Below are 19,539 nucleotides of genomic sequence, written 5' to 3' on the forward strand. Positions count from 1 at the left end.
AGAACCTATCAAACTCCATACACTGGGTCCCCGGCTCCCAGTACTCCCAGAGTGCTCTAGTCTGAGGCAAGTGTCAGCAATGGGGCAGAAGCTCAAAGCCACAATTCATCCTGCATGTTTTACTAAAGCTTTCCCCAGCAAAGGCTCTTCAGGTCACTGTGTATAGATGGCCAGAACCCTGAAGGACACAGCATCTGCTTATAGAACGTGATACAGCTGTACCCCAGATGCAAGTCTACCATCTGTTAAAGATGTGAAATTCAGTGAAACAGGCAGAAGACGTTCACAAGCCCTACTCTCTGACATTATCTGTTTACAATGGACCATGTACATGGCAGATTTAAGAGTTTTCATCACCAAAAACTTGGTATGTGCAGAGCATGTTAAAAACCTGCCCCCCCTCCATTAATCCACTCCACAACACATTGATGCTTAAAGCACAAGGCTGTGCATCATAAATATATTATTGGAGACAGGGTATTAGGTAGCCCATATCTGCGTTGAACTCCCTATAGAGTTAAGAATGCCCTTGAACTCATGATCCTCTTGCTTCTGTCATTCAAGAGCTGGGTAACAGATGTGCGACCCTGCCCTTGGTTGATATGGTGCTGGGGCATCACACCCAAGGTTTTGTGTGTAGCAGTCAAGTGCTCTACCAACTGAGTTACATTCCCAGCTCAGCAATTCTTAATTTTAAAAATAAGCTTCTATGTATGTCTACTGAAGAAAGTGACAATAAGAGTGGTCAAAAATGCTAAATTGTTGGGTGTGGTGGCGCATGCCTGTGGTCCCAACACTGAGGAGATGGGGGCAGGAAGGTCAAGATTTTAAAGTCATCTTCAGCTACAGTATAGAAGTCGAGGTCAATTTCCTCTTCATGAAAACTCCTCTCAAAAAAAAAATGAGAAAAAAAGAGCAAAACGTCTTCGCAAAAGCTCTCCCCAGAATCTCCACAGGCCAGTGGCTCCAGCCATCAGCCCCATCACACCTTAGAGACAAAGAGATACTTGCCTCCTGGTCACCCGAGTCTTCCCAGTTCAACAGATGTCTAAAACAATAACTACTGGGTCTTCCTAATGTTCCTTTTAAGAGAAGGAAAAGGTGGTCTACTGACCAGTAATGGCCAATGCCTATGAAGGATAAGAAGGCAGGCCCAGGGTTAGCTCTGAATTAATAAACTTTTACAAACACATATTTGGGTCTGGTGCTGGAGGGTGTCTCTGCCTATATTAAGCACTTGATGACTAATGTGTATTTTGGGAAACACTGGTGTCAATCTACTCAGGCAGCTCTAGTGTGGAGGGAGAGGTGCAAAGGCAGGTGTTGGGGCCCATGCTTCCTTGAAGTGGGGGGTTTTCCTCCCCAGAGAGCCACAGCTTGAAGAGGTAACTGCACTTCTGTCAGGCTGGGGTTCCTCCCTCACAGCTCTTTCCCAAGTGCTCTTCATTACCAATCCTGTGATTGCCAACACTTTTTCCCCAGCTTCCTTGAGATATTCTGGTCATGGGGTAGCATCGACAGGTGCATGAATGGAAGTTCTGTTGGGGCAGCTAAGTCTGGATTTCTTCCCCTGTAGCCCCATGGGTCTACCCTGGCTTGTTGTCCCTCCATCACTCTTTGGTCATCCTCAAGGAGGAAGCATCTAGAAGCTGAAGGGGGAGAGAAATAAGAACCTCACCTACAGCCCCAAGGAATTCAGCCCAGACAGCCTTTGATGTTGGTTGGGTGCCTCCCAGCTAGATTGGATTTGTTGGATTTCCAACCCTTTGGAGAACTCTGAGATAACAAACCTGAGTTATGTGAAGTCAGAAAGCATGTGGTTACAGCAGCAATGGGGAACTAATACATCCCAATTAGGAAAAAAAGATGAAACTATGGCAGAGACTGGACAATGGCACATGTTCGTATTTCTACCAGATTTCTCTTTAGGTCTCCAATATTCCTTACCCAACATGCTCCCTGGTCTTGGCATAACTGGACAGGACCTACCTCACCTTTGACCTTGAGTTTATGTTCCTTTCCACAATGCCTCAGACCTGGGCAAAATTATCAGCAAAGGTCACTAACACGCACCCGCACCACCATCTCTTTTGATCACACCCTCCTTGGGGAAAGCATTTACTACAAACCTACGCTGGAAACATCTGGCTGGACGTCTTGAGTCCGCCGTCATAACCAGCATGGGAAACGCATGCTAAGCAATACACGCAGGCCCTTGTATGAGAAAAGCTTTCTTGTTAGAGAATGCACTCATGTTTCAGAAGACAAAGCCACAGATTCATGACCTAAGGTATGTGACCTTTAAAAAAGTTACCTGCACCTGCCTCTTGCCCTGGCCATGACAGGAACCAAGATAAACACAAGCCTGCAGATTTCCTCTTACAAAATGACTGTGGTATTATTGTCCACACTTGATTAAGCACCTTAAGTATACTGAGAAGAGCTCCTCACGGGAAATAGGCCCAGAGCCACCAGTGAGGCCATCCACAGAGGAATGCCCAGGCACACAACACCGAGAAGGGACAATTTGAGAAGCAGGTGGGGAAGCAGGGGATGCCAGTCACCAGCAGCAGGTAGCACCTCTCCTTTCTGTCACCAATGTGTGCACCTTGGCCAAAAGAGAAACAGAAAGTCACTCAGAGGGTGTTCTGGTTAAGTTTATGTCACCTTGATACAGCTACAGCTATCTGGGAAGAGAGAACCTCAAAGGAGAAGATGACTCCATCAGGTTGTCAGAAGGCAAGTCTGTAGGACATTTTCCTGATTAATGACTGATATGGGAGAGCCTAGCCCACTGTTGGCGGTACTACCCTTGTCCTGGATGCTATAAGAGAGAACATTGAACAAGCCAGGAAGTAGCACTCCTCCACGGCCTCTGCTTCAGCTCCTGCCTCAAATCCCTGCCTCAGCTTCCTCTAATGCTGGACAATGTGACTGGCATGTGTAAGTCAAATAGACCATTTTCTTCCCAAGTTGCTTTTGGTCATGGCATTTATCACGGCCATAGGGAGCAAGCTAGAATGAAGGGTGATATTTTTCTGACTTTTCTCATGTTAAAAACTTAGTTTGAGTTATTGAAAAGAGCTTGTTATTATAGAACCCAACTCTATATATGATGAAAATATGTCAATAAAAAATTAAAATTAAAAATAAGTAAATGAATAAACGTAGATCCTACATGAATTAGAGAGATGGTTTACTTATAGAAGGATTTCTTTGGGCTCATGGTTTCAGAATTTCTGTCCATCCTGGTGAAGAGGGTAGCCAGAAAATAGAGAGAAAAGAGGGGCACTTGGACCTAGCATGAACTCAGAGGTATGCCCTGGTACGCTATTTCTTCCAGCTAGGCTCTATCTCTTGAAGCTCCTGCTACCTCCACAAAGAGCACCCTTGGCTGAGGACCAAGCATTTGAAACACGACCTGGTGGTGATATTTGATATGTAAGCCCCGACATTCATAACACCATTTTTTTTTCCGAACTATAAACACATAAGCACTTGCACACAACCCAGTCCTACTTAGTGATATTTCCTCACACTAGTTCACAGCCATCAACACCTAGGCTGTGTTGTATTGGAACAGATCTCTTCCCTGGTGAGAGAGAGAGAGAGAGAGAGAGAGAGAGAGAGAGAGAGACAGACAGACAGACAGACAGACAGACAGACAGAAAATACAGGCATCCTATAGAGTGCCAGGGCACTGGAAAGAGTCCTTGCTGCACCCGTGTGGATGTCTTTCTAGCTGGCTCTGGGAAAGCAGAAAGAGAAAGGTTCCTACCTTGTCTGGAAATGATGCTGGAGATCACAGCGCTGTAGCACCTCAGTGCAGTGCTCCGTGAACGGGCAGGTGACCAACAGCTTATTGAGAAGCTTGTTGACCAAGATACTGGATTTCTTGCAGTGCTGCAGAACCACAGGCTTTCGATCCACAGGGCAGAAGTCCTTCTCCACCAGGAAGTTGGTGAGACACAGGGTGCAGTAGGTGTGTCCACATGGAGTGTCCAGAGGGTCCAGCAATGCTTGCAGACAGATGTGGCATATGAGGTCGTCATCTACATCCTCTGTGTACGTGTAGAAGTGGTTTTCCTCTGGGGAGTGGTTTTGCCCACACACTATGCACAGAGGCTCGGGACTGGGATCTGGGTCATCTGCAAGGTCCGGTTGGTTCATGGCTGTGTAGGGTTCAGGAAACTCAGGAAAGCAGTATTTCCTCAGGAGCAGGTCAAGATATTCTAAGAGTCACCCACATGCAACCCTACAAAAGAACAAGGCAGCTCATGATCACACCATAGCCTGAGGAGGAGAGCAGAGCTCCTGTGAGCAGGGCTGAGCTGGGACTGAGAAGGCCAGGCTCGAACATCTACTCTAAGATGCTCAGGCAACTAGCTTTACCTCACTGAACCTCTGCTTCGTATTATAGGAATAATGTAGACCAGCAATAGTCCAGTCTTAATGGGTAAATAATCACTTGGGGCCTGTCTACTGGTAAAATGTGTAGATCACACACAAGAGATTATATTTCATTAAGAAAATTGAACCTGATGTCTCTTCATTACCTTTCTCGTCTGTCTGGTTATCACTAGTGAAGTGGCCTCTGAGTTCAGTCCTACCACTACCGTGCATGGATGCCTTTAACCAGTAAGCAGCAGAGTAACCACAGCCCACCTTATAGGGCTGACGTGAGGATTAAGTAAGTTTGTTGAAGATGTTTGATTTTCACAAGGCATACACAAAGTATGGATTAACCACTGGTGATTTTCTTATGTGTGTTTCAGGATTTCTTTTGTCTTTGGTCTATCTTTGTTGACCTAGAAAATGGAGTTTCAGTTCCCACAGGAGAATCTTTCTGCTTTGTCATTACAGTAGACTTTGATGACAGTTGTCTTTGATTCAATTATATATGGATATTTTTCCCCAGAAAAAAAAATATCCCGTGGCAATATGTCTTTTCCTTTGATACAGGAGTTCACAAAGGATGGGATTTTTCCAATGTTTGATTTTATACCTTGGAAATCTCTTAGACAATTAATAAATACTCTCAATTATCAACTCTAAGCCAGGCTGTGAGCCGACAGGGAGACCTCAAACACTTATGTAAAAGATACAATTTTAGGGAGTCCTCAGTCCAGAGAGGAGGTGTACACTCACATAACTTGGCAGAGATCGTTGTCTGCCAGAACTCTGCCAGTGTTTAAGCCAAGGGCGCATTGAGCCTCCCGTCCCCTTCTATCCCCTCCCCTCCCCTCCAAAACAACTCTTTTTTGTTTTTCTTTTTAAAAATAAGTAAAGACTTTCCACTTTCTATGGGGACATAAAGACACATGAACTAGACAGAAGGTACATGCGTGTGGAAGGGGTACGCCTGTCACACACTGAGGCGCCATCTTTCTTCTTTTCCAAACATTTTGAGCTTGTTTGCCGAAACGCGGCTTTATCTCAGGAAAATACATGCCTTCCAACCTGCACCGAGTCGGCTTCACTGTCTACATTTCTGAGCTCAGCTAGGATGCCTGAAGCGTCAGAGTCCAGCATTTTACTTCTCTCTCCCTGAGTCCACAGAATGCTAACAGTCGAGAGGTGAAGTTGCTGTCAGTCTAGAGTTCAAGGAAACCTCATGGCTGCTATTTGTCCTTGGAACTCTGAGAAGGCACCAGAAGTTCCCAGGAAATCCTTTCCAGGAGATCAGAAATAGTTGAGAATAAATGTGAGAATGGAAATGGGCCACCCAAAAAGTTGTCATCCTACTGTATGTATGTAAGAAGAAAGGTGCAGAAGGGTAAATCTCTAGGTCTTTGGAGATTCTTATAGAGTTGTGGCATACACTCCCATGTGCTCTGGTCCTGCCCTTACTTGTTCTGCTGTAAGGAAGGAGACAGTCGAACAGAAAACCAGGCAGTAGCTGCAGGCACCAGTGAAAAGTTAACTGTTCATTTTGAGTGTCATTCCTTTCTCAATGACATGGTGGCAGAGACCTGATGTGTGGTTTGTATAGTGTGTTCCTGGAGGAACCCACTCAGGATCTTCTGGGGGTGGGGGGAGGAAGGTAGAAGAAGACAAGGGGAAGCCCTGCCTCTCTTGCTGTGATCTGGGCAAGTGGCTCCCAAAGGTTCATGTGTTATAGGCTTGGTCCCCGGGGTACTGCTACTGGGAGGAGAGGGTATGGAGCTTTTGAGAGGTGGGGTATAGGGCTGGTCATAAAGTCTTTGGGATGTGACTTTAACCTTTTATTATTACTATAAAGGACCGCATGAGGGTGTTTCTAGCACATGTACCATGTACTTTGAACATATTCCAGTGCACACCCCTGGTGCTCTTGTCCTCTTAGCCCTTCCTCCTTCCTATGAAGCCTCTTTGTGCCCAGTTCTTCCATAAGTTGCCTTGGTCATGGTCTGCACAGCAATAGAAAGACAGACACTGGCTGGGATCTTTCATAATCCTAACATGAGGCTGACTAAATGTATGACCTCCTCCCCCATGCCTATATATACACTGGTACATCACCTTCTTTAGAATATTCTGCACCAAGAGTCCTACCTTACAAACAAACAAAAAAACCACCTCAAAACAAAATTCCCTGTAGGTCACAGACTAGATAAAATCCCACTCACAAATAGATTTCTACAATTCTGTGTTAGTAAAGAAGAAATGTGGTTGTTCCCTCTCTCTCTCTCTCTCTCTCTCTCTCTCTCTCTCTCTCTCTCTCTCTGTGTGTGTGTGTGTGTGTGTGTGTGTGTGTGTGTGTGTGTGTGTGTGTGTGTCAGTGTCAGAGTCTCACTATGAGTGAGACCAGGCTGGCCTCAAACTCAGAGCTCTGCCGGCCTCTGCCTCCTAACTGCTGAGATTAAAGGCATGCAACATCACACCAATCCAGATGGATATTTTTATAACTTTGCTTCCCATGTGCCAGACACTGTGTTGAGGACATTATTAGATTGTGTCATTTTATCCTCTCAAGGCCTCATGACATTTTGTTTTGTTTTTAATTAAACAGATCAGGAAACGGGAGCATAGCACCTAAGTGACTGGCCAGTCACACCCAAAGGAAACTAAGCAGGCCGAACTACCAGACTGTCTTCTTCCTAACCCTGCCACCCTCTGTCTCCCAGTGTCTCTAGTATGAAATGGTCAGAACTCCAATAATGTAACTACTTCAATATAAAAGACCTAGGAAAGCCAAAGGATTTAAATCTCTTTAGGTCTCACTGTCAGTAGACATGTCAAAGCTCTGAAGAGACAGAATCCTTGCCTCTGAGGAGAATTGCAGTGTCCCAGGGACAGAATTACACAGACAAGTTTAGCAAGCAGAGCAGGGTTCAGCTCACACTCCAATGCCCCCTGCCCCTCACCGCCCAACTTCCTCCCCTCTCCCAACCTTGCCTCCAACCTCCCTTCCCTTTCTCCCAATCCCACTCCTTTTCCCTCTCCTCTCAGAGCATGAATCCGCTGGCTCTTGGCCAGATGGTAAACCAACTTCTTAATGTAATGTTAATGTAAACACCACTTATATTTTTTTGTGTGAATTTACTTTAGACTAAATAAAGTCTACATAAATAATAAAAAAAAAATTGGCCATGAGAGCATTGGCTGAACAAGCAGTTTGGGCTCTACAACAATGAACTAGGTAGACTTCAGAAAATAACATTTTATCCGTTTACCTGCCAGTTCTTTTTGTGTTTCTATCCTGTGAACATAGAATATATATCATCTTGCTATCTTGCTTTTAGACATACATGAGCCTAGCTATTGGGATGAGACGACAGTAACAAGGATCATTTAATCTAACAGAGAGACATGTTTCTCCCCTAGAAAGTAGAGTCCAAGGCTGAGGTAGGTAGAGAATATTTGTTTAAACCTGCTCAGTAGGCCTGTCCTTCTTGCCCTATCTGAGGAGGGCAAGGAGATGTGGCTTTCATACAGGTTAGAGTGAGAAAACACAAAGTGGAAGTCAGACTTTCTTGGTCTCCCACATTAGCAACGGCAACAATCTCTTCCCTTTTCACTTAGAAGACAAACTTTCAGATGTTGACACAACCTAGAGTCAACTGGGAAGGTAAGTCTCAATGGGGGATTGATTTTCTCTTTTGGGTCAGCCTTGGAGTATGTCTGAGGGGGGACTGTCTTAATTACATCAATTGATGTGGAGAGATCCAAGCCACTGTAGGTGACACCATTCCTTAGGCAAGGGAGAGACCTGAAGTATATGTAAGTGGAGAAACATAGTTGAGTGCAAGCAAGCATGTATGTATTTTTCTCTGCTCTCAAAGGTGGATGAATATGCCCATTTCTCTCCAGTCCCAGTCCCAGTGCACAGTGATTTCCCTTTGATGATGGACTGTAATCTGGGAACACTGGCTGCAACAAACCCCTTCCTCTTTAATTAGCTTTTTGTCAGGGTATTTTTATCATGTTGATAGAAATGGAATTCTAACAGAAGCCTACTGTAGCAATGTGGCCCTGGTGTGCTGTGGACACCTTCTTTCTCTTTGCAGGACACCCTTAAAGTTCATAGAAAGCAAATGGATAAATACATCATTTGGCTCCACTGAAAAGTTAGTATTCTTCTATTGAAAGAACCAATTTCACTCTAAAGCATCCCTTAAATTGTTTCCCGAATCCCTGTTTCCAAGACTAGCGAGGAGATTCTATAGTACTCAAGGAATTGAAGGACCATCCCAGCGATTATAGAGCTCAGGGGTGGAGTTCTGACCTAACATTCATAAGGCCCAGCACAGCAAACCAGACAAATAAGGAAAGAAATCATGAGAAAATTAAGATGCCCCTCAACTTGTAGGGATGACAGTATGGCTTGCATTGGTAACGTTTTAAAGCTGACACATAGACACTGCATTGAAAGGATGCTTTGAGAGTTGTCCTTTGATCAGACATTAATGACTTTGCAAAACAAACCATTCTACCCTCCATTAGACCTTTACATCTAGGGAAATATTTGAGGGAGAGTTTGTCTCCCTGAGGCTCCTCCCCTCTCCTGGGAACACGGGATTATCCATGGAGCTCTTTAGTGCTTCAGTATGTGAATACATGTCCTTCTCTGGACTGAATTGGACTCACCCAGTATTTCTTCAGGTTTCTGGTCTCTATGAGGCTGGCTATCTCTCCTCAGCAAGCACCTCAACTTGTCTGTGGGTTTCCTACAGGGCCTGCAAAGAGCAAGCTCCAGAAAAGAGGGAGGATGGTGACTACCCGTGAGCTGACTGACCCTTGGGCTAGCCTAGGATGCTTCCTAGCTGCTGCTGAGTGACCATTTCAGGGAGATGCTGCCCTGAGGATTGGTTGGAATAGTGTGTGTATGCCTCTGTGTGTATGGGGTGGGGGGTGGAGAAGGGGAGGGGGAGGGAGAGGGAGAGGGAGAGCATGTGTGAGCATTTAGTGGATTCAGTCAACCACAGGTCAGGGTAGAAGGAAGGCATCTATGCTAAATATGTAACCTTTCCTCATTAGCATTTTCCTAAAAATTCAGCATAGCAATATTTCTACATCGTATTAGATATTTTAAGCAATCTAAAGAAGACTTACGGTATGCTGGAGGATATGTGGTTATTAAATGTAAGCACAGCACCATTTTATAGACGAAACTTGAGCCATCTGTGGATTTGGGTGTCTGTGAGTGGGAAGGGATGTTCGAGAAGCATCTACACTATAGAGGGACAGCAATCTCGCCATAGGTAGACAGACAGACAGACAGATGGAGATAAAACCTAGGGTTATAAGGAGAAGCATGGAGCTTGTAAAAGCATAAACAAGGTCTGTGGACGTGGTTGAGAAGACGGAAAGCTAGTTTGTGGCTCTATATAAACAGAAGGAGGCCTTCAACACCTAAGCAGTCTGGCGTTAAAATCCACACTTTTCCGTTAACTCTAGGACTGACGGCATTTGGGGATGCTTTCCGCTATCTTATTCATCTCATTTTTAAATGTATGAACAATATATAATGCAAAAAAAAAAAAGAACTGGAAATCAATTAAACGAACAGCCAATCGGTGATGTTTTTGCCACCCAGAGCACAAATATTAAAATTCAGCAGCACATGAAAAGGTTGAGGTGATGGGCAGAGAGAGCAGCCCAGGGGAGAAGGAACAGGGGCTGCCAGCCCCACCCACAAAAGACACACAGTACTAAAAAGGAAAGTGTCTGAGGAGAGCTTGTCACCTTAGATGGTGGCAGTTGTCCCAACCCAGGGAAAAGGCAGTTGCTGGACAGCCTTGCTGCAGGAAACTCCTCACTATCACACTACCTTGAGAAAGCGCCCCCCCCCCCCCCCACACACACACACTTGAATCCATCTTTAAATAACAGACACACTTATCCCACGCTGTGCTGAGTCACGTCACAGCCTGAGGTGAAAGAAACTGGGATGAGAATTCCTCAATAACCCGATTCCTAACCTGATCTTTAAGAATAGTTCCCATCCTTAGGTCACCATAGTTTGTTGCCTTGCTTTTGGTTTTTTAAAAGCACCGAGTGGTCAGCTTCACCGTCACCATGGTAACACGCCCAGGTGTTCCCAAAGAGGTTTAACTGAGGAATGAAGACCCATTCCCAATGTGCTAGTCTATGGCTGGAAACTGACTAGGGGGGGGGGAGATGTCGCTGAGCCCAGCATTCAGCTCTCTCTGCTTCCTGACTGAATACAGGCGACCAGCAACTGGCTCTCTCATCTTCCCTCCCTCCGTGGACGGTATCCTTCAAACCATGAGCAGAAACAAACCCTTTCTATAATATTCTTTTGTCGGGAACCCCATCACAGCAATGGGAAGGCTAATATAACGACTATTAAAATCATGGTTGCTGAACTTTTTCTGTTCCTTAAACTTTGCACCCCAAGGTGAGTGCCTCTCTTGCTTTCCCTATAACCAAGGCCTTATCAGTATTTTTTTTTTCCTTAGAAGTTCAAGTAGGGAAAGTTGGGTGTCAACACTGTGGCTCAGACCCGGCCCTGGGATTAGCTGCCTCAAGGAGTCTTCACATTTTCCTTGCGTCACCCCTGGTAGCCAGCCAGGTACAATGAGGAAATGGTGGACTTGGTCCAGTGCATCAGAGGTGTGCCACTGAACTCTGAATGGATCATGGCTCCACCTCATTTTTTGCGTGGTAGAGACACCAGGTGCACAACTGTCTGGTGGGCTCACAAGAGGGATGTGATAACAAGTGTGGAGCAATATTCCCTAAGACAAAGCACCTGAGTCCAGTGGGAACTTTGTTGTATGAGGACACCAGGTTGTCTATAACCAGGAAACGGCCCAGAATGTGGCAAACAGTGGGAGGCTAGGTCCTACTGGACAGGTGTTCACCTCGTGACTTGAGGGAGGGTGGGGACATGGTCCCCGAGGTGTAGATCATCCCATCCTCCTGCCTTAGCCTCCTGAGTGCTGAGGTAACAAGTGTCTATCACTGCATCAGCTCTGTAACATTAATTTAAAGTTGTTCAAAATCTTTTTAATCCCTCAACCTATCCTAATGTTTTACAATGTTTTTCAAATATATACAGACTACTCCTACCCTAAGTGATCACGCAGGTAACTTAGCTCCAAGACATGGATGGACTCAGGGAACAGGGCTTGGAGAGATAGCTCAGCTGGTGAGGTGCTTATCTTGAAACCACAGGAACCTGAATTAGATCCCCAGATCGATCCCACATAACAAAACAAAACACCAAAAATAAAAATAAAAAAAGCCAGCCAGGCAAACAAAAAGCCATGCCTGTGACATAAGCGTTAATCCCAGCACTGGGAAGGTGAAAGATTCCTGAGCCAACCTAGCAGATGGGAAAACTGTAGGTCAAAGGAGAGCCCCTGCCTCAAAAGAGCCAAGTGGATGGTACCTAAGGAATGACACCTAAGGTTGTCCTCTGCCCTTCATATACACGTGTGCACCCGCACATACACAGACACCCAAGGTTGTCTACTGCCCTCTCTACACACATGTGTGTACCCACACATACACAGACACCCAAGGTTATCCTCTGTCCTTCATATTCACGTGTGAACCCACATATACACAGATACCTAAGGCTATCTTCTGCCCTCCACCTACACATGCGTGTAGCCTCACATACGTGCATATCCTGCATGAACACAATACCTATGAAGTAGAAACTGAACCTAGTCTGGCAGTGTGGGCTCAGTGATGACATGCTTCCCTGGGAAATGTGAGGCCCTGGGTTCAGGCTCCAGCATCACCAACAACAGAACAAAAAAGCTACCTAGAAATCCCCGAGGTGCAGAGTTTTTGTTAATGATGCTTTAAAACTTGGGGAAGCACTGTTGGGCAACATGGTGACAACATTTCAAACTGGCCCTGGGGCCCCACATCAGACATAGCCAGGTCACTCATTCCTAGGCAGAAGCTTAGCCATGGAGAAGCCCAGTGGACCAGTGTCAGTAACTGCTTTCCACAGTGGCCCTGGCCACCTGCTCTCTCTCTCTCTAAAGAATCTGCCTGGCAGGCACATTTGTCTCAGCAGTGCTCTGGCCCTGGCTAAACCTCTTAAAATAGGTTATAGGGAAAGCAATTCCCAGAGTCGAGATAAGACCTCTCTCTCTTCCTTGACCTTATTCATGCCTTAAGTCTCAGATTCATTCAGTGAGCACTGAAGGCTCTGATAATGTGCGATCTTTTTAATAGGTACTGATTATGAACGGAGATACATTATTCCTTGCCTTACAGAATTGTAGATAACCAGGAAAACCAGGCATTTCAATGACCTGAAAACAAAGAGTCACTTATGGGATAAAAACTATCTTTAAAATAAAAGGGAAGGTTGGAGGAGGAACCTGTGTGTGCACAGGGGAGGGACCTGCACTTCACCTTGGGAGAAGGAGGCAGGTACTCGAAGCCTGCTGCGAGGATTGCGGTTAGATCTGGTTCTACTTAACTTCTAAATTGCCGGTCTCAAAGAGGGAGCAGGAGACTCATTAATGAAACCTGCGAATGACATTCACCTGCAAAGTGTTCCAAACACCAGAAAGAACAGAAAAATATAAAGGGTCTCTGCAGAGGTCAGAATCTGCCAGGAAATGACAGAGCTGAACCAGGAGAGACGGCAGAACACATCTGGAGTCAATAACCAGGAACACAGACATTCAGAAAGTGGGAAAGACAAGGGAAGTGGTTGAGCGAGCAGAGTCCCTTGTGGCTAGCCAATTACATATGAGTTCTAGAGGCCTGGGGATGGCTTTTCACAGCCTTCCAGAAAAAAAGCATCATCTCCCTTGACAGGAGACCTCAGCAGGCTTTCCCTGAATGTCATGGTGCACCTGCCATCCTTGGGTTGGTCTGTAAGTGCTCTGTCTCGAATAAGATGTCCTCTCACATCCGAGCTATAAACATGGAGTCCTGCAAACAATACACAATTAAGGCAAAGTATTTCATCTGATCAAGCACTCTATTACTGCCAAGCATCAACATGGACTCCTGGGAAGAGCTAACTCTAGGGAAGTATGGGAGCGAAACAGCCTGCAAGCTCATGTCCTCCCTCTCAAAGATGACCATGGCAGGAAGAGACTCTTTCTTCTTTTCTTTCTTTCTTTTTAAACACATAACCAAAATTTGGAAGATAAGTACAAGAAGAAATGTATTTGAATTCTTAACATTTTTCAACTATTTCAGTTCTACAGATGTGTGCTAACTGCCCCGTTCATGACCTCTATTTGTCTTGAACTCTGGGGACTCTGGGAAATTCAATGCTATCTTCATAGTGTTCAAGCTTAATTAGGAGAACAGAGGTGGATAAATGGCATGACACATGCGGCAAACACAGTGGTGATGATAAAAGGACAGGGAGCAAGAGAACCACATAGTCAGGCCCAGGAAATTTAATGGACCACCTAGTTCCTAGGTAGGGTCACAAAAGAGGTTCAATCTTTAGCACCACTTATATATACAGGGCATTGGTGGTACATGCCTTAATCTTAGCACTCAGGAAGTAGAAATAGAAGAATTAGAAATTAAAGATCATCCTCACCTTTATAGGGAGTTCAAGGCCAGCCTGGGCTACATGAGGCCCTGTCTTTAAAAAAAATTAACAAAAACCCAAAGACAAAATTGAGTAGAATTTTGATAATCAAGAGGAAGTTCCAAGGGGAAAGAGCTTAGACAAACACTGCCATCCAAGACAAGAATACACACATGTTGGTGGCCCTATATGACTTGAAAACATTCTTTTAATGTTTTATTTAGAAGTCATAGATTTTTTTTATGTCAGGGCCTCACTATATATGTAGCCCAGCTGGCTTCATACTTCCAGTGTAACCCAGGCTATCCTCAGACCCACAACCCTCCCTCAGCCTCCTGAGGGACGGAATTACTGGTGTGAGCACAATGCCTAGCTTAGAAATTATGATTTTGGGTTGAGCAAAGATCATAGGTTCTCACCAAGTGGGGAAATGGTGTTTCAACATATCTAGGGGTGACATGCAGTTGCTATTCTGAATCTGTCCAGTGACAGAGGCCTGGGTAGTTTTCAAAGTTTTTGTGACTTTGGCTGTTGGTTCTTGTTCTGTCTTTCGGTGTTCAGCGTATACTGCAATACTCCTTCAAAACATGGTGCCCACCCCAACTAAAGACAGCATTGCTGGTCTTGTCTTCTCTCTTCGTCTCTGGTCCTTCCAGCTGTCTTTGTAAGTAGTCCAGGTGATGGTAAAGAGTCCCCTGGGACACTTTTTAATTTGCTAAGGTCCCTTGAGACAATGGTACTTGGAAGTAGATATTTATCCCTTTATCCTGGTGTGGGGAAATCAAGATTCATTTGAGTGATAACCTCCAAGAATATGGTTTGTCCTGTTTTCCATTGCAATCTATGTTGGTATCTATTGCCTTCTTTCTGTAGATTTGTCACGGTGTTCATGGGAAGAATACGTTAGGTCTTTAGAGTACAAAACCCTTACTGCCATGCCTTGAACACAGGAATGAAGGATGGAAGTTATCAAAGGCTACCACCTCTAACTCTCTGTTGCTTATACTTTATTCAGTATGTCTGTACCAATGGTTCTCAATCTGTGGGTCGAGACCCCCTTGGGGGGTCGAATGACCCCTTCACAGGAGTTGGATATCAGATATCCTGCATTTCAGGTATTTACATTACGATTCACAACAGCAGCAAAACTACAGTGTATGAAGTAGCAATGAAATAATTTTATAGTTGTGGTGTCACCACAACATGAGATGTAGTAAAGGGTTGATGTATTAGGAAGGTTGAGAACCACTGGTCTACATGAAGATTTCTCTGTGAAAAGACAGAGATGGCTGTTTATGTGGACATTGGCTACAGAATGAGTGTGGAGAGTTAAAAAGCTGCTCTACTCTCGGACACAGCCATGGTTCTCCCCAGATCTAGGAAGCTGACCTAATTGGGAAATTTGTCTTTTACATATGTCATCAGGTGTTGGATCTTGAGATGAGAGCACCTGGATTACCCAAGTGATCTCTAAATCTAGTATCCTTAGGAGAGAGAGAGAGAAGAGAAGGCAGACTCAGAAGAGGAGGCAATGTCAAGACTTAGTCTCATACCAAGTGACCTCGGGACCCAATGGATGAAGCAAAGGTAAATTCTCTTGCCGAGCTCCCTCAAAGATGGGAATGTGCCCCTGCTCATGTCTCCATTTCAAACTTCTACACACTCTAGAATTGAAAAAAATAAATGAAGTTGTTTAAAACTCCTGAGTTTATAGTCATCAGCGGTGGTAATCCCAAGAGACTAACCCAGGAGACTATATATCCCCTAGAGGTGAACCCTACAGAGATGAGGTAAATCTGCCCAGTGGCCCACTCTAACTTTTTTCTTCATTCTAAGTGACAGGGTAAACATTTTGGGATGGCAGCCACTAAGACTCCTGTATACTTAGAATAGCAATCCTTCCCCAGTGTACAAATCTAATGATTTGCTTTTAGCTTGCTAATAAGTTACAATGCAAATGTCTTTAGAGGTGACCGTGAAAGCAATTTACAAGGGCCCCCAGGGGCTACAAATGGAATGGCAGAGTGTGTGTATACTGTGGAAGATGTCATTCAAGTATGACCATAATTCTTAACGAGGAGCTTGAAAACACAAGGTGACTCATGCTAATGTGAGGATGTATGCGCCGAAGCATGCGCTGTTCTACTCAGAAGAGGCCACGTGACTGACAGAGTGTAGTCACAAGCAAGCTATACACATCACCTCAACAGATAGCAATGACATAGCTAAGCCTCCCATCACGCATATGCCGTTGCCATGCTGTGTGCCAAGAAGCTATTAGAGGAATTCCTAGAGAGCTTCCACTCTGCTCCTGGTGAAGTCTTTCGTGTCCCTGTGACAAATGCATCAACCACAAGAAGCAAATACGAGTCACCGGGAGGCAATGGTGACAATAGTGGTGTGCATCCTCCAGGGTAAAACCCAGTGTCAAACAAACAACCTCTGAGAGGAAACTTGCAGCACATGTTTGAAGTGCACTGGTCAACCCACAACCAACCACCGGGAATGTGGCCCACTGGGCAGCGAGCAGGAATTCTTTGAGAGATAGAAGAAGCAGAGAGGGCTTAGACAGAAGAAAACGTCCATCTCGAAGCCTGCATATGTCTGGTTTGGGAGTCAGCTCATCTGCCCTGTCTGAAGTGGGAATGCCTCTGCTCCTATCTGTTTTAAAATATAAAAAGTGAAAATTTGTTGCTAAGGTTTCCAATACACAATTTGCTACAGGTTAGGGGATATGTTGGTACTGGACATGCATTTTTCTCATGTAATATTTAAAACAATTGATTGTACAGTATGTATTTTCATGCCACATGTGAAGAAACATCTCAGCTGAAGAAACAAAAATAATCTTTGGTCATCCATCCATCCATCCATCCATCATCATCTGTCCATCCGTCTACCATCCATCCACCATCTATCCACACGTCTATCCACCATCCATCAATACAACTATCCTTTAACATCCAGACATCTATCTGTCATCCATCTGTACATTCATTCACCTATCATCCACACATCCCTCTGTCTGCCAACCCATCCAACCAGCCACCAAACATTCCAGGTGTTATATATGTGGACTAATGCTCACTTTCAGTGACAACACACTCAGTACACACACTCAGTGCGCACCACGCACGCACACACACACACACACACACGTGACCTATTGCATTTTTGGAAATGCCAATTCACAAGAAGCGCTTTCTCTCCTTGATTTGAAGTCTGTATCTGTGTTGCTAAGCAGTAGGTCACTACAGTTTCCTTGAGCCAGAAGACACGGAGTAAAGAGACAATGACAGGTGGGAAGTTAGAGAAGAGAGCCAGCATTCTATGACCGTGATCTCAGCCCCCTGTAGTCTCTGCTCTTGATGACTTTTATGGTTTTCATATCGATCCTCATTCTTAGGAGACAGCACCTACTTAAAATCTAGTTACCCCAGGAAGAACGACAGTCTTCGCCAAGTAGTTTTGAAAGGCTCGTCGTAATTGTTTGGGAACACTGTCAGAGGACAGTCAGTTTACCACCCACATAAAAGTGAGTCTGTAATGCTGGCACAGAAATATCAAGAATAGTTTCATGCTGCCAGGGAGTCCAGAGATGCCGAGGTGGGGAGGACCTATGTGAGAGCCTCTGTAGCCCTAAGCAAAGTAGATCTTTTGGGCTCTCCCTTAGGGGTGCAGAGCTCTCATAGTAACAGGAGAAGAATTACTGAGAGGTGCAGCCATGAGTCCCCACTGCAGGAAGATGCATGGATTGCTCGTCTTATACTCCAGATTGCTACACCTGTTGGTCTTTAAAAGACCAGCCACCACACTGGCAGCCACTCCACCCTAGAAGGCCAAGATTAACAATATGATCTTCATTAGCTGGCTTTCCTTCTAAGCCTATGGGGATCTTTCCAGAAATGTGCAGTGTTCATTCAGAGGCTGTTTCCATCATTATGTCTAGGCTAAGTCATTTAACTGTGGGATAGATAACATATCTATCCCAGAATAATCGAGCGCCTAGAACCGAACACCTAGCATGTGCAAGGTACCCCACACATAAACTCTGCATCTGTTTTCCCAGAAATCCTGGGTAGCTAAGTACCCAGCTTCCAAGACAGCCAGACTGAGGCAAAGATATTAAGTACCTCATGCAGTCTAGCAATTGTGTGACAGATCTGTCTGATCCCTACGACCATGAGAGCATCACATGAGGACTTCCTAACATGGTGCCAGGGCTGTTCCAGACAGGTTAAAAAGTTTCTCTGGGGCATAAAGAAATCACATGCTAGAACTGGGCTTTGAGCCCAGGCAGTCTGATGCCAAAGATCAGTTAGTTCCCTATTCTAGGATGGCAGGCCCACTTCACCTGGAATTAAAAGACCATCTTGCCCCAGCAAGAGGCACTGCCTGCCCCTGATCTCCATTACTCTGACCCATGCATTTAGGTAGTTTTTCTCTGTGTTCTATTGTAGGATGCAGGGGTTTCAGATTGGGGAATGCAGGGGCAGGGGTGGGGTGGGAGGTGTCAAGGCAAGTGATGGGCAAGGAGCCCGAGGTCCTTCCTTTGAGTCCCCTTCAGCAAGATGTAGTGTTTTTAAGGTTAGAATCCAGTCCTCAGTTCACTGGGCCCTTGCTCTTGAATGGCAGAAATGTGTGTTACACTTTGGGAAGAGGGTGGGACCAGAAGAAGCCCGCAGCGGGTCTGGGACCACAACTGCTCTGATGCAATGATTCAAGGTCATTGATGGGTACAACATATTCTATTCATAGGTGTGGATTTTATCCAAAGGTTCTATGAGCCTTCCCTCCACAGAGTGGTACAGGTTGCAATTATCTGTCACCTCTCATACTGACCTGGCCAAATGCTCATGGAGTCTGAGGTAGAAGATGTTTGACTATGAGATTAGAGGGGACAAAGTACCCAAGGCTACTCAGGGTGGTAGCATGATGAAAACGAACTGGGCTCCCTGAAAGTCAGAGCACTCAACAACGACAACAACAAGACTTTCTCCTGAACGCCCGTTAGGAACTCACACTTTGTGAATGCATCAAAAGAGCCTTGAGCTGGGGACAAGAAGGAAGAGCGACCACTCCAGACTCTGCTTCGCCAAGGGGGCTGGCAGACCACGCTGCCTGGCTCAGGGAATGACAGCTTGTTCATTCTCCTTCCTCCGGACTGTTGTGTGTTCTCCAAACTGTTAACAGTGGTGTTAATTACTGACAATTAATTACAGTAATAAGAGCCGGGTTCTGAACCAGTGCAGCCACAGGAGAGCTACATGGGCTCACACACGTCCAAGCTCCCAGAAAAATTCCTCCAGTAGAGAGGGACTTGGCTTTCATTTGTCCCTGGCTCAGTACCAGGCACTGCCTCTACTCAGAGAACCACATTACATAGTACTTATATCTCTTATCCTACCGAGAAGGAAATGGAGGTCCAGAGAAGTTCAGTAATTTGCTAAAGGATGTAAAATCTCCTAATCGCACTGGTATACACCTGAACTAGTGGAGTTGTCATGGCAACTTCTCAGGGAGAACACCTGCAAGTTATCCAACAAGCTACCCCACCCCTGTACTAG

General features: G+C 45.2%; 1 protein-coding gene across 7 annotated transcripts in view; it reads right to left on the reverse strand.

Moving 5' to 3' along the window:
• Lnx1 (ligand of numb-protein X 1) overlaps positions 1-19,539 on the reverse strand; it is a 110,597-nt gene that overhangs the window by 89,171 nt on the left and 1,887 nt on the right. For 6 of the 7 annotated variants that reach the window (XR_001784629.2, XR_003955587.1, XR_001784630.2 and 3 more), the window contains one exon: positions 3,779-4,255. Coding sequence is in view for 4 of the 7 variants with exons in the window: in XM_017320690.2 (XP_017176179.1) it covers positions 3,779-4,170 (392 nt within the window). In the remaining 3 variants the exon portion in view is untranslated. Of the gene's footprint in view, positions 1-3,778; positions 4,256-15,525; positions 15,632-19,539 lie in introns of those variants that run through there. The other variant, XM_006504254.3, reaches the window with a different exon arrangement.

This window comes from Mus musculus, chromosome 5 (genome assembly GCF_000001635.26).
Source record: "Mus musculus strain C57BL/6J chromosome 5, GRCm38.p6 C57BL/6J".
Lineage (NCBI taxonomy): Eukaryota > Metazoa > Chordata > Mammalia > Rodentia > Muridae > Mus > Mus musculus.